The 15,713-nt window shown below is 32.8% G+C and overlaps 3 protein-coding genes across 3 annotated transcripts; 2 read left to right on the top strand and 1 right to left on the bottom strand.

Moving 5' to 3' along the window:
- The first annotated feature begins 1,094 nt into the window (after nt 1–1,094).
- LOC133285196 (uncharacterized) lies at nt 1,095–1,967 on the top strand. The gene has a single exon (XM_061482386.1). It carries the CDS (start codon nt 1,249–1,251, stop codon nt 1,708–1,710), a length of 462 nt encoding a protein of 153 aa, XP_061338370.1. The 5' UTR covers nt 1,095–1,248; the 3' UTR covers nt 1,711–1,967.
- A 5,998-nt stretch (nt 1,968–7,965) lies between these two features.
- Nucleotides 7,966–10,462, top strand: LOC133285139 (LEAF RUST 10 DISEASE-RESISTANCE LOCUS RECEPTOR-LIKE PROTEIN KINASE-like 2.5). Its single transcript, XM_061482314.1, has 3 exons — nt 7,966–8,226; nt 8,654–9,176; nt 9,456–10,462. Exons 1-3 carry the CDS (start codon nt 7,966–7,968, stop codon nt 10,382–10,384), a joined length of 1,713 nt encoding a protein of 570 aa, XP_061338298.1. The 3' UTR covers nt 10,385–10,462.
- Nucleotides 10,463–10,732: 270 nt separating this feature from the next.
- On the bottom strand, nt 10,733–12,107 carry LOC133285138 (chloroplastic group IIA intron splicing facilitator CRS1, chloroplastic-like). The gene is made up of 2 exons (XM_061482313.1): nt 11,352–12,107; nt 10,733–10,876 (listed from the first exon to the last, which is right to left on the bottom strand). Exons 1-2 carry the CDS (start codon nt 12,105–12,107, stop codon nt 10,733–10,735), a joined length of 900 nt encoding a protein of 299 aa, XP_061338297.1.
- Between the last annotated feature and the right edge of the window lie 3,606 nt (nt 12,108–15,713).

The raw sequence follows: 15,713 nt of genomic DNA, 5'->3' as shown, positions 1-15,713 counted from the left end.
ATTCACAATGAGAAAAAGATTCCAAGTGATTTTAGCTTTGGAGTTGTTGGATTTGGTTAAGAAATGGAGTGGTTAGGGTTTTGTTCTCCAAAATGGTTTCTCCCTCCCCTTCCTCTGTTTTTGGTCGACGAAGGAGATGAAGAAATAAGGCTTTTTCTTGGTTTTTTCCAACTTAACATAGTAAAGTTCAATTCAATCGGGTAATAACTTATCTATCAATTTAACTCTGTTCTCTTTCAAACTTTATCCAATGGTCAGAAATATTTTTCTAGGAACATTTTTAATTTTAGTTTCATATTTTGGATACTTTTGCCTACATCCATTTTTACCTCATAATTTTCACTCACAGCACTTTTTTACCTCCAAAGTGACCCTAATTTATATAATTAGGCCTTAATTTAATTTTACCCACTAATACAAGATTAATTGTCTAATTACATGCAATTAATTAAATCTCATGGTAAGAGATATTATAAATACCTAGTTTCTTTTTCATTCTAAATCCTCTAAAGTTTCGTTATTAAATTTATTAAATGATGTTAACTATATTATTAAATAAAAGTATAATTTTTCACTTATACTGTTTATTTAATTTTTTTGGCAGAAATTTTGGTTTAATATTTAGTTATTAATATATATATATATATAATCCTTTATCATTCTAACATTTGTTAAAGAAAAAATAAATTATCAACTCTCTTCCTTGCATTTTTTTTATCCAGTATTTTTAAATTTAAGGGATTATTTTAATACATTTATATATTTCATTTTTTTTACTTTATTTTAAAAGTTAATACTTTTATAAATTAAAATAACCTTCTCAAGTTCAATTTTGGTGATATATTCATTGAATACAATGTTTATTTATTAGACGTCATCGAAAATTCTAATCTTTTAATATATATTTTTTTCGTAAATAAAAATTAAAATACATTAATTTTTTATATATATCGTTTTTCAAATTGCAAATTCATACATAAGAGTAAATTTAAACAAATAAAAAAAATATAGAGATATAAGAGTAAATGGCCTCTCAGCTTGTATAAATTAAGTGGCATGGTTAGAAAAAAGACACCTTTTATATATTCCCCCGATAAAGTCCCTTCCTTACTCAATCCAATCATTCTCTCTCTCTCTCTCTGGAATTGGAATTAGATCTCACTTTCTCTCTCTACAAACAAAACAAAACAAAGAATCCCAATTCATTTTCCTATTCCTGTTTCCATTTTTCTAAATGCACACATAATAATGCCTACTCTCCACAAATTCAAGCTCTTAGCCACACAATGCGCCGTCGCCGGCAGCCCCACCCGCAGCCCTACCACCAGCCCCGTCATCCACCTCCGCCGCCGCAGGACCCTCCGCATGTTCCTCGCTCGCCCCCTCGACCGCCGCCGTTTCCATCCCCCTCCCCAAGATCCGCCCGAAATCGCCGACAACGAGGTACGAGTCCGCCACAAACTCAAGGACCTCTTCGTCTCCTCTCCGCCGCCGCCGCCGCAAGACGACAAGAGCTTCCAAGAACATCAACAGCAACGGCAGGATCAGCAAGAAGAACTCTTCCCTGCCTCCACCATCGGCGTCCGGTTCCGGACAGGATCTCCGTTCCGTCGCAGCGCCGCCACCTCTCTCCGGCCGATATCGTCGGCGTTCCGGTACCGGTTACTGAGAAGAGCTTGGCGACCGGTACTGGTCACCATCCCTGAGTAGTAGTTTCTCTCTGCTGTGATAACTGTACGGATGAGTTAAGTTCCTAATTTTTTTTCTTTTGTTTTATTTATTTATTATTTTCACTTTTGGAGAAATAATAATAATAATAATAACAATAACAAATAACAATAATAATTTTATGTCATGGACGCTAACGTGCGCGGTGTGCGTTTCAGCATTTCTGGTAGAGAGGTAACGTAACTAACGTTTGGCGCGTTGCGAGTATGACGGAACAGTGATATACGTTATGATGCGACGTCGTTTTGTGAATTTTGTACGTTTTGATGATTGTTTTTAGTATGGCGATGGAATTGGGTTATTTGTTTTGTGAAGAGAAGAAAATGCACTGAGAATTATTAATGAAATAATTGGTAAATATAAAATGTAAAATAATGGTGTTTTGTGTTTTTAATTAGATTGTGGTGTGGATCAAAGAGGGACAGGGATGAGACATAAGTGGGTGTGAGATAACCATGATGTTTTTTTAGAAGTCTGTCTCTATTTGCAGTTTCCTTGTGTTTCTGTTCAGAGATGTCTTCTTATTATCTAAGTTCTTCTATTTTTGTCCTATCATGCGAGATCTAGAGATACTTTGTCACACTTAATCATTGCTTTATTTGGGTATTGATAGATAATGTGAAACTGGAAAATAATAAGGTTATCCTAATACATCAAGATTTTAATATAGTTTTTCATTTTTCATTTCATTTTTTTTTTTTTTGAAAATATTCCATCGGTTCATCGCTTCGCGATTAGTCCGATTCGGGGTGGGTCCAGGATTAAGGCTTTAAACCCTTCCCAAAGGTGGTACTGGAGAGGTTCAAACACATGCCCTCACCCCCACCTGCTTAGCTCTCATGCACCAACTGAGCTACCACTGTTTGGTTCTTTTTGCACTACTTAAAAGGGTAATAATACGTTACATTGGTATCGAAGTCACGGAACTATAGAATATTCTTTTGTACTTATGTATGCTTAAACTCTTGATATGGTAGCCCCCGATGTACGTATGTTGATTCAATGCGTAACGTGGGTTCTGTAACTGGTGTACTTTTAGAAACTTTATACTCAATTATCGGGTTCTTAAGTAATGATGTTGAGCACAATGTTGGCAAAAAATGATGCTAGCTACAGATTTGAGATCTGAGACTTGAGAAAGTGGCAAGCAAAGGTCTTCAAAAGGGAATAGAATAGGCGTGCCTAATTATCATTGTGTTTATTTTTAATTGGTAGTTTATCATTGTCTTTGTTGAACAGGGACAAAGTTAGATTCACGACCAAAGGAAAAATAACAATCTTATACTTGCCAAGAGAGAGAGTTTAGCAATATCTGTTCAAGCCTTCAAGGAATCTAATTGTCTATATGACCAAAATGTTCAGCCATTTTTGTATTGTCTTGTTGAAGTCACGTCAGAAGGGTGCATTGTTGTTGCTGTTGTGTTCTGTAATATCCGTTTAAGTATCTTCACAGGCCCACCACGTGCATCATTGAGATACCTTCTCTCTAATAAGCTTTTCTATTATATACACTTTTTGGGGGGTACAAGACAATGTTTTTTCTTTCGGGATACAAGACAAATTTAAACATCATAATTATGATCTTACAGAAGAATTGGATCCACCCAGATACTTAGAGCTCGTTTGGATGGATTTTTTTTTTCAAAAGCTATTTTTTTTAAGAAAAAAAAGCACTTCTCGAAAAAAGTCTGTTTAGATGTCTACTTTTAAAAAAGCAGAAGTCATAAAAAAAAAGCCAAAAATTTACTTTTTTCGAAAGTTAAAATTTTTAGCTTTTACAAAAAGCAGAAGTCAGAAGTCAAATATTTTTTTCAAAAATCAAATATTTTTAAAAAAATTTAAATAGCTGTAACTTTTATAGAAAGTACTTTTAAAATAAGGAAGAAGTGATAAAAAAGACTTTCTTCAAAAGTCAATACAAACGATCTCTTACTTCCAGGTATTGTCAATTAATTGAGAGATACAAATTACTATTTTTAAATATATAATGAAGTATAAAAGTCTTTCAGTTTATAGTAGTAAACTATATAAATAGATAGGAAGATTGTACTTACAACTTTTTTGTTTTACAACCTCTTACAATCATATCTTAATACTGTTGATTTTCGCCAATCAACGATCATAATTTTCACAAATTAAACTCATTAATTAATTATTAATTCACAATAAATAATAACTGTTGATTGACGAAAATCAACGATGTTAAGATATGATTGTAAGATGTTTTAAAAAAAAAGTTATAAGTATACTTTTTTTTTATAAACTTAAACTGGGATTTCTGTGCCTTACATTATAATATGTCGGCCTTTCTTAATAAAAGAATAACTCCTCAATAAATAACATTAAATTCTCTCGAGTTTTCAACAATTTTATCAAGTCAAATATGAGTAACAGACTTAACAGTTTGATTTATGCCGAACTTGTCTGTTAATGATTTTAATTGTAACTTTTTAATTTAATTTAAAATGTGACCCTTCTTATAAAAGACTATAATTTAATTTAAAATCTAACAGTTGTGTGTGTCTATTGAATTATTTTATTTGCAAAAAGAGAAACATGGAAATTGGTATATCGCTTTGCCTTCAACTTCAAGTCTACAATCGATGTGAAATCCTTTTGGACACGTTAGTAGGAATCTCTTTCCCTGCTGGACTAGATAGAAAAGGCAAATGACAATCGATGTTTTTTTCGTAACAAATTTTAGAGTTTTAAGTCTTTATCATAGTTCAGAATAAAAACACGAGGCAAAAGAAAGAACAATATAATATCATCATTGAATAGCTCTCTTACTCATGACTAATGGCTAATGCACATCGCATATGTGAATTTAATAGAAAACATTTACATTTACCAATTGTAAAAAACAAAAAAAAGGGTCTATACTATTGTTACAAATTTACGGAATAGAAATTTGTACTGTGTATATACATGCTAGCATGTATTACATTGTATTTTATGGGTGTAGTCATGTCATGACGTGCGTTATAAATTCTATCAAATATATAACACTATAGATAGGGCTTTATCTAACCATCACTCTCGACATAAGTAATAGTCTCACAATTATAATTGTAACCGAAAATGTAGCTTAATTGATTGACAAAACTGAAGAATGATAAGAATAATTAATTGGTATTGAAATTTGAAACAATGTTTCCATTTGAGATAAATCTCGCCTTCTTTCTGGTTGTTACAACTTATGATTACTTTTTACCTAATACTTTGACGAAACCCATCACAGTTCGAATACCTGGGACTGTCTTATTGATTGCCCGTTACTAGTTCCCACCTCCTATGATTGTTAATTACCGACATCAGAGTTTGATTTATTAAATCATCTTGCACTTCCTATAGCTAACAAAACATATATGTGGAGGGCAGTACTTCTTGAAAAACTGCATGAAGAAAAGTATTTAACGAAAATCAAGACAAGTAATGGATATTTATTTTTATTATTATATTTTATATCATTTTGTGTTTTTGTTGCCTTTGTATCATAAAGTTTTCTAACCAGAAAAGCCCAAATTAAGGAAATCTTTGTTTAGATCTCCATCACCCTGACAAAGTATATTGCGCAGGTGGCTTCAATTTTCTAATGAAATAATACATTTACGATTTGCCGACCCCACCATTTAAGAAGTTATTATGAATGAAAGATGTCGAGTGAGTCAACTATTAAGGATATTTAGTGTTTTGATAAAAAAATTTGTGTTTAGTGAAGGGAAGGGGCAAAGTGAAAGAACAAAAACTACACAGAAAAGTGACAGGCAACCTCTTTAAGTTTCTAACTTATAAACCATAAGAAAGCTAAAGAAAATCCTCCATCTTACTAGCAAGGCCAAGTCCATGCTTTAAAATTATCCTCTTATACCCCGTTTGGATGTGCTCCAAAAGCCGCTTTTTTTTTTCGAAAAAATAAAAGTACTTCTCACTTTAAGTTCGTTGGATATCTGCTTTTAAAAAAAGTAAAATTCACAAAAAATCAAAAATCTGCTTTTTTTAGAATCTAAAAATTTTAGCTTCTAAAAAAATCAAAGGTCAAAAGTCAATTTTTTTTCAAAAACTAAATATTTTTATAAAAATAAATAGCTTTAACTTTCATAAAAAACACTTCTAAAATAAGGAAGAGATAAAAGTTACTTTTTGTAAAAACCCAAACAAACGAGCTCTTCGGTAGGTCAAGGAAGCTCATGGCACTGATCATCATTAATGGGTTAAACTACTACACCAATAGTAGCAAATGGAACTGATATTATTTCTCAACTCAAAACCTTAAAATATTGAGTTTATGGGTTCTCTCACTTATATGAACTTCACTTAATTAGCTCATTACCAACCAATGTGAGATTATCACATATGAATATCTCAACAATATCTCTCTTAAGTGTGAAATCCCACATTAGTATGCTCCCTCTCAACGGAAGCATCTCTGAGTATTGTAGGTCCAAGTACTCAATTCACCTCTAACCAAACACTTGACTAGTTCGAACTCAATACGACTGTGTTACTACTGTCACGCAGGCTAGAGGAAGCCCATGGCCATGACAAGAGATCATCATTAATGAGTTAAGCTAAACCAATTATAACAACTAGCATACCCCAAAAGGGATTTAATCAAAAAAAAAATTCAAAAAAAATGCTTCCTTGTATTCGTTTGACATATTTTATTTCTATAAATGATGTTATTTAATTCTTATTCTTATTTCTTATTATCCAACAATAGTAAATAAACGTGACTCATTATTTCAATAAATAATGGATAAGAGATTATATAAAATTTATTAAACTTGTCATAATGCATGCATTTATATCCCAAAATGGATGAAGATGGCTGAAGACGCACATCAAAATATACGCAACACTGCAACAGGCATTAAGTTGCCTCAAATGCGCAACTGGTTGCAATACTTTCATGAATATTGTCAAATAGTTATATTTTCATATTTTTTTTTATTTAAATTACAATCATTAAATTTTTTTTTTCAATTGAAAGGTATTCTTTTAAGCAGGTTCATGGTTTCCAAGAAAAGATCATATAGGATTGGTACAAGACTTTTCTCGTGTCATATATAAAATTTTCACAGCTTGAATGTACGTACTTGTAAATTATCGTAACCCAAAAAAAAGACAATTTTTTTTCTTTGTGTGAAATGTTTTTTTTATTTAACATATTAGATTGATGCAATTTTAGATTTATCTCCTCTGTGTAAGTGGTCTTTTACAGGGTTCCTCCAATCGTCCATATGCAGCTTCAGGTACAAGGTTTTGGAGGCCAACCCAGATGAGCATCCGTTGAGAATCCCCTTGGTAGACTACTTGCAAGGCCAGCCTTGACACTGAGCTCTTTGTTTATGGGTCAGAGTCAGACTACAATAATCTTACCCTCTTCTATGTTATATATTTATTCCCATTCTACATATTTATGTTTAATATTTTTTTTTCTGTTTATTTTTTTTTTAAAATACATACCGATGTCCAGAGTCCTAATTAATCCTACACAAATATAGATATAGAATAAGAGCGAAAAATTAATGTTTAGGAATTATATATTTTTATTTCATTGAGCAATTAATACATGCTTCTCCAATTTGTCTTATTAAGTTAGAATCTAACAAAATTATTGTTGTTACATAATAATATAATGTTAACATTAAGCACTAAAACTTTTAAGTGATTTTAAAATATTATAAAGAATCAATTCAATGATTCAATCCAATAACTTAACTAGAAAATTAAATGAAAATTCATTAATAATTTTATATTATATTTCTCTAATAAATATGTTTGCGGTAGCTATAAAATTTTAAGAGTTTTATAAGAGTTATGTTGTAAGAAAAATGTTTGTATTATGTTATAGAGATTCGTTTTGCATGCCGTAATTTTTTTTTTTTTGTTCTTCAAAACATGCGGGTTTCACAAAATATTGTGTGTGTAGAAAACTTTTTGTGGTCATGTTAAATGATGAATACACACCCCAAATTTTAAATAGATGTAAAAAATAGAAAAATAATGAAGTTAATACCTGGTGTTAATTACCTCCTATTCAATTTTTCAAGAGACTTAAGAGTGGTCAGGTCAACGAAGGGCAACTTTTTTAGAAGCATACTTTTCCTAGAAACATCCCTGTGGAAATTGGTTACTCAATTCCCAATATAATCTTCTACAAATCGGTTCAACCTTGCACCCCATTCTTCTCCCACACTTGTCTTTTGCTTATTTTTTTCTTCCGTTGCAAGAATGAAACCTCTTCTTCTTCTTCACCAATCTTCCATTTTCATATTGTTGCTCATCACTTTCATCATATCATTCAATATTCCAACATCACTTCATGCGGATGATGATAGCAGGTATACAAACTGCAATAAAACTTTTAGTTGCGGAGACACCATCCCTCCAAATGTTAACCTTGGGTACCCTTTCTGGGGAGGAGAGAGACCACAATATTGTGGTGAGCCTAACTTTGAGCTCACATGCGACAACAACACTGTACCCTGTTGGGTATGGCTCATACTTCACATGATGATGTTGGCCCTAATTGTCGGGGTCAGCAGAAAGGCAACTGGGGTCCCGCTCCCAGGTGAGCGGGCGGGGGTCCGGGGGAGCCGCCCCGGCGGGGTCCGGGGGCAGCTCCCCCAGGCCCGTAGAGGCTAGGTAATGTTTAGGCCTCTGTTTCTATTGTAATTTTCTTAGCAGTTTGGGCTTGGACCCATGAATAGTGCTGTTAGGGTTTTTTTGTAATCCTATTTATATTTGCCCTGTAAACCGAGAGACTTGTAACGAGTGGCGGTGAGGTGAATATAGTACAGACAAGCTGGACGTAGCCTATATTGGGTGAACCAGGTAAATCATCGTGTCAATCTCTCTACTCTTATCTCTTGTTCTGTTTCCTCGATTCTGTGTGATTGTCGATTTCCAACATCCCAAGATCAACATCAGTTCTGTCACATACCGGATTCTTGCTTTGGACTTGGCTTCATGGAATCTCACTCTCGCGAGGGACGTTTTCCGAAATTATGATACTGATTCACCATCTACAATATCTTGTTCAAATGATTACAAGAACAACAGTACCTTTGATCCCTCTGTGTTTAAATACGCTGATGGGGTTGTTCACGCGTCGCTGTTATATGATTGCGGTACTGTTGTTCCAACAAATCCGGGTATGGTTCGAACCTGCAATAACGATATACTCTACTACGCTCCACAGTTTTCGTACTTGGGAGTTTGCAGCAGCGTTACTGTTCCCATGTTTAAAGAACAGGTGCAAGCTCTATCATCTGTAAATTCCAATACAAATCAGGCAGTATTAGATGCAGGTTTCGCGTTGCAATGGATCGATAATAATAATGAGTGCAGCACATGCTTGAGTTCTCAAGGGGAGTGTGGTTCTGATGGGGATCAATTCAAATGTTTTTGCAATGATGGAACAAATTCGTGTACAGACTCAGGTATATATAATATATGCACTCATGGTTGTTGATTTCTCTGAGTCCTTTTTCTTTTTTTACTGGTAGTAAACACTACTAAATGTGGTTTCTTTGTGATTGAATTAGAAGCCGTATTATATATAATTATAACAACAACTGTTTTGCTAACAAGGCAAGAGAAGAAGGTCGAATATCTGATCTCTGAATTGTCTTGATGGATTATTTTAACCTTTATCACTGCAAGCAAAGGGAGGTAGAGATGAACACGTTCTATGGAACAAAATTGGTGTGCTAGATGATTTTACAAAGCAAGCTTACCTGATGGCCGTCATGTGGCAGTGAAAGTAATAAGTGAGTCCAAGGGAAATGGAGAAGAGTTCATAAATGAAGTTGCCAGCATTAGCAGAACATCTCATGTGAACATTGTCTCACTTTTGGGTTTTTGTTCTGAGATGAATAAAAGAGCACTAATCTATGAATTGATGCCCAATGGCTCATTGGACAAGTTCATCTATAAAAGTGAATCTCCAAATGCTATTTGTAATTTGGACTGGAACACATTGCACCAAATTGCAATCGGCATTGCTCGAGGACTGGAATACTTGCATCGAGGATGTAGTGCCAGGATTCTGCATCTTGATATCAAACCCCAAAATATCCTCTTGGATGAAGATTTTTGCCCAAAAATCTCTGATTTCGGACTAGCTAAATTATGCCAAAAGAAGGAGAGTATCGTGCCCTTATCGGGCACAAGAGGAACTATAGGATACATTGCACCAGAAGTATTTAACCGAATGTATGGTGGAGTTTCTCACAAATCTGATGTATACAGTTATGGCATGTTGGTTCTTGAAATGATTGGAGGAAGAAAGAATTATGAGAGTGGAGGGTCACAAACCAGTGAAATGTACTTTCCCGACTGGATTTACAAGGATCTTGAGCAAGGCAATATTCCTGCAAGTTGTTTGGCCATCTCAGCCGAAGAAAATGATATGATAATGAAGATTACTTTGGTGAGTCTATGGTGCATTCAACCAAATCCATCAAATAGGCCATCAATGAGTAAAGTAGTAGAGATGTTAGAAGGTCCACTTGACTCAGTGCCATATCCTCCAAAGCCTGTCTTGTATTCTCCTGAATGGCCACCCTTACAAATTTTGGATATATCTTCCAGCAATATGCAAGGGACAAATTCAATAACCACGCAAAATGATGGGTCCATCGAATGAAATGACTTCATCAAAGACAAAAAGGTAAATGCGAATGTCATGTAACTTACGTTAATGGTTCTTCAACAAACTTAGCATGACTTTTTGTCAAACACTTCAAAACCTATAATATACATGTAGAAGGTAAATTGCGAGGAACTAATGCCTTTGTAGATCTCTGATTTTTCTTCGGGTCTTTAATCTTTAATGTAATGGATCTTTAATCTTTGAAATCAGCTTAAAATGGAATAATTGATGCTATTAATTTTTCTTTTATGTTAAAGGAACTAACAACATACCACGTTTGTTCTCCTATTGATGGATCCTATTAAAGGAACTAAAACAGACCTACAAATGTTAATGTTGGTTTTATTTGTGGAGATGGTTTCTTTGACTATGAATATAGCCAGTATAAATCTCTGGAGAACCTTTAGAGGTCAACTGATGATTGCATTCTGGGTAAACCACAATAGCATCCTTCTTACTCCAGACAACCAAGCCTCCAGTCTTTGTCTATTCACTCAGCAAATGAACACCAATGTAGCCATCAGATAACATGGAAGGATAATATAATGAAACGTATATAAAATGTAACAGTAACAATTATCTACAAGTCAAAGCGCTTTGGTTAACATAAGAAGATTCATACAACTAATACACATATTGCAGTATATCTGCTTTAGATAGCAGTAACAAGACACTCTAAAATATTAGATGCCAGTAATTAGTCAAACAGGCTCATATCAATTTTCAATATTCAACAACATCCATAAACATACTAGCAAAATCAGTGTGCTTTGAATACTTAGTTTTTAAAGTTGGAAATTCTATTAAACCATAACAAATGTTTAACTAGCCAAAAAATACTAGAGTATATGTTTAACATGGAAGAAAAACAAAATTCTACTTCAAGAAGCAACAGTTAAAATAAAATCTATACTTCCTTCACGAGAATACTAAAAATGACAACAATAGGGACAAGTCTAACCTCAATAATTTCTCGAGCTCTATCCATATTCAGGCATAAAGGGATATCAAATTTAACCATTGCAAGTTCATTTTTTTTCTCCCAAGTCCGTTTAATTTCATCCACAACAACTTGTGTAAAACCAGCTTTCTTAACCTTAACCCAATTTCTCATTGTTGCAGCCTCATCCCTCAACCTTCTCAGCAGCACCTTATCAAGCGTCAAATCCGCAGCTATAAAAGCCTTTTCCTTTTTCATCCTCAGAGAAACAACACTCTCATCCTTCTCCCACGGCATTCTCTCCCTACTTCTAACCTCCTCATTTTCCTTCAAACTTTCCAAACATCCCCCAAAGTTTTCAACTTTAGCAGAACCCATTTGAGTCTCAGCTAAATTCTGGGTCCTGTGAAGCTTTTCAACTATTTGAACAATTTTCTTCATGACCTTCTTCCCTCTGACCACTTTAGCTTTATCATTATCAGTAGGTTCGTGTTCGTGTTCGTGTTTTTCTACCTTATCAAGGCCCTTGTTGAATCTCTTGGGGTTGGAGAAGTGAAGAAGGTCATGGAGTTGGAGAAGAATAGGACCCTTCATCCATGGAGGTGTGGGGGCTTTGATGGCAACATTGCCATCAGAATGGACCTTGGGAATTGGGTTGGTATCTTTGTTGTTGTTGTTGTGGTTTGGGAGCAATGAAGAAGAAATGCGAATGTGAGAAAATGAAAACGGTGAAGAGTTAGGGGATAGAGGAGAAGGAAGGGAAAGGAACAGCAACATTGCTCACAGTAGCAGATGAAGGAACTCAACATTATTATTCACCATATACATATTCTTATTTATTTTTTTATTTTATTTTCTCCAACGCTTTCCTTTTATATTTTCTTAGATAAAAAGTAGATATAATGGGATTGATGTTTCTGATGTGATACATATAAAAAGTGTATAGGTTTCATGTGAGGCCATAGGAAGAGAGAAAAAATCGGTTTAACATATTTTTATATGTATTAGAGATATAATTATATTTTATAAATATATCTGCAGTAAGCCTAATACGACGTTGTTTTGAGATGAAAATTATAGTGTTTTTATAATTTTAATTTATTTCAGGGTCATTATAGTCTTTATAATTATAATTTTTTAATCTTTCAATTCAAAACAATATTGTTTTGGGAGTAAACACAGATAACTTATCTGCATTAACTGCAGAAATATTTTTCTGATATATATATGGCAAAAATATTTCTTAAATTGTTGAATGTTTCGCTAGTAATCTTAATCATTGATTCTCATTTATTCCCTACATTTAATAGTTTATCCACTTATATATGGTTATGACTCCTAACTGGATGTCAAACAACTTGAGAAATGATAACTTATATATATATATATATATATATATATATATATATATATATATATATATATATATATATGAGTTCGTTTTTTCTACCGTCAATGTAAATAACTTATTTACATTGAGACCAAAACGACGTCGTTTTGAGGCAGAAATCAATGTATTTTTGTAATTATAATTTATTTCAAGGTTATAATAGTCTTTTTCATTATAATTTTTTAATTTTTCAACTCAAAACGACGTCGTTTTGGAAACGAATGTAGATAACTTATCTACATTCATTGTAGAAACGTTAAAGCCTATATATATAGGTAAAACTAATCTTATGTTGCATAAGATAGTGTACCTCATGTTGTGAAACAAAATTAAGATGATCTCATCTTGATTTTTTTTCTTTTTATTTTTTAGTGGGTCCCACCTTGATTTTGTTTCACAACATAAGGTACATTATCTTATGCAACATAAGATTAGTTTTATCCTATATATATATTATCACAAAATTACGTCATTTTGCGAGTTAAAGGAATTAATAAATGGTGCTTTGATAAAATTCATCCAAATAAAATAACCTTCAATAATATTTATTCTTTTTGGAAACAACCTTCATCAATTTTTTTTATCTCCCTAAACAATATAGTTTTTAGATGACATGACATAAGTTTATTTCATATGATATGACAAATAATAAATCATATATAAATATATATTGAGTTTGACCAATTAAAATTATTTTTAAGAAAATTGTGTAGGGTAAGGTATAATAAGGCGAGGTTCGGTTGGGTTTTATGAAAAAATAAATAAAAGAAATTAGTCCAATGAGTTATGGTTTATAGAAAATATAAACCCCTTGTATTTTTCAAGTCAAAGTTTGAATATTATTTTGAGTTGCGTTGATTTGGTTTAATTTATTATTATTTTTAGAATTAATAGTAAATTATAAGACTAATTGATTTATATAATATTTATTTTACATAATACATTATATTTTTATATTGATATAACTTATTTTTAATACATATTATAAAATATATTTTTTCATTTTTTAAAATTATGACTTAGCAATATTATTATGTCTAGTTTTTTTTTTTTGAGATATTTCAATTGGTTCATCCCTTCACTGTTAGTCCGACTCGGGGTACGTCTCGAAATTAAGGCTTTAAACATTTTTCGAAGACGATATTGGAGAGTATCGAACGTATGCTCTCATCTTGACCTGCTGCTCAGTTCCTTAATGTCAACTCATCAGCTACTATCATTTAGTTAATATGCCTAGTTCTAGTTCGATCATTTGCTAGGTCATAATAAGGTTGTGTTAAGAATTAGAATAATGCCCGAACTAAATATTAAATTGGATTTGAGACAAGTTAAACCTAGCTCGAACAAACTTAAATATTTATTTTAAAGAAATCAAAATTTCCTGGTTCAATATTAAATATCAAAGATTGTCACTATTTAAATGTCATATATATCTTACAATATCAAAAGATTATCAAAGTTCTATTGGGTTTATTAAAAGTTTTGATCAAACATTTACGTGCTTTCTTAACAGTTTAGATTTTTGAAAAAATTGATACATGACACTTTATAAAAGCTTTTTCAACTAATTGATCAATGCATGTTTAAAATAGCTTTAAAAGATTTTCTATCTTTGCTTAATAAGCTTAAACTTTTAAAAACCCAAAGTGCCTTGCACATGGCAAGAAATTTAGTCTTTCATTTCAGGACAAAGCACGCAATATCATTTTATTTGTGAAGTGGTAGAAGATAGAAACATGAATATGCGAAAGATCCACACAAAAGAGAACCTAGCGGATGCACTAATAAAACCAATCAATATTAACAAATTTGTATGGTGCAAATCTTCATTTGACCTTGCAAAAACGTAGAAAACATGGAGATGTCAAGATGGAAAGAATTGCGTCGAGATTGATTGGTTTTCATCATTTCTCCAAGTGGGAGATTGTTAGAACTATAATCCCACATGAGTGGGTATAGTTTAAGACTTTGGGTGAGGTCAGGGGTGACAATATGGATTAAACCCGATGGGTCAACCCGTTAAAACGGGGCGGGTCGGGTTACATATTTCAACCCATCAACCCGCCTCGTTGGGTTGTGGGTCAAAACGGATTGGCGGCGGGTCGGGGCGGGTTGGCCTTTCGGGTCAATTTTTTTTTTTTTTACTATTAGGTAATGTTTTATTTGTTTTTAAGCTTTTGTGATATCCAATTTTTTGTTATCTTAGTACTCTCTAGAAAAAATATAGAAGAAAAACTTTATTTATTACAAAGATAATTTATGTATGGATATAAAAACAAGTTTGTAAAGAATATCTAACTAAATATTAGCATACATTTAGATTTAAGATTAAAAAAAACTAAGGGGAATGTGATATATATTATAATATTAATAAAATATAATTTATTTTTTATTTTTTATTTTTTAAACGGGTTGACCCGCCAACCCACCATAAAACGAGACGGGTTGGGGTTTTCAACCCAAATTCAAGATACGGGGCGGGGCGGGCCAACCCACTTTTGACGGGTTGGGAGCGGGTCGGGGCGGGGTGGGGCGAGCTGACCTGTTTTGCCACCCCTAGGTGAGGGGGCTATAATATAAATAAAGCCTCTCTCCAACCTTTGTATATTACACCAAATCTTCTTCTATTTCTTTATATATATTTCTTGAATAAATTTTGGGAAGAGTTCTTTTAATTTAAGACGGGATAAAATTGTTCTTTCTTTATAATTAAAGGGATATGGTAGTTTGGGGAAAGATATACTAATCACCAAAAAAGTTTATCATCTTTACAACCAATTTAATCACCGTTAGTTTTCGTCAATCTAACGGTTATAATTTATTGAAAATTATTGGTTGCATTTATTAATTAATTAATTATGAATTCTCATTAAATTATAACCGTTATATTGACGAAAAACAACGGTGTTTAGGTTGGTTGTAAAAGTGATAAAAAATTTTGGTTGTAAGTATATCATGTCCCTTGTAGTTTTAGTTCCCATAGTAAATTTTTT

Source organism: Gastrolobium bilobum, unplaced genomic scaffold (genome assembly GCF_033153095.1).
Source record: "Gastrolobium bilobum isolate Gb01-03AN ecotype WA unplaced genomic scaffold, APGP_CSIRO_Gbil_v1 utg7917, whole genome shotgun sequence".
NCBI lineage: Eukaryota > Viridiplantae > Streptophyta > Magnoliopsida > Fabales > Fabaceae > Gastrolobium > Gastrolobium bilobum.
This window is presented reverse-complemented; position numbering and strand designations above follow the sequence as displayed.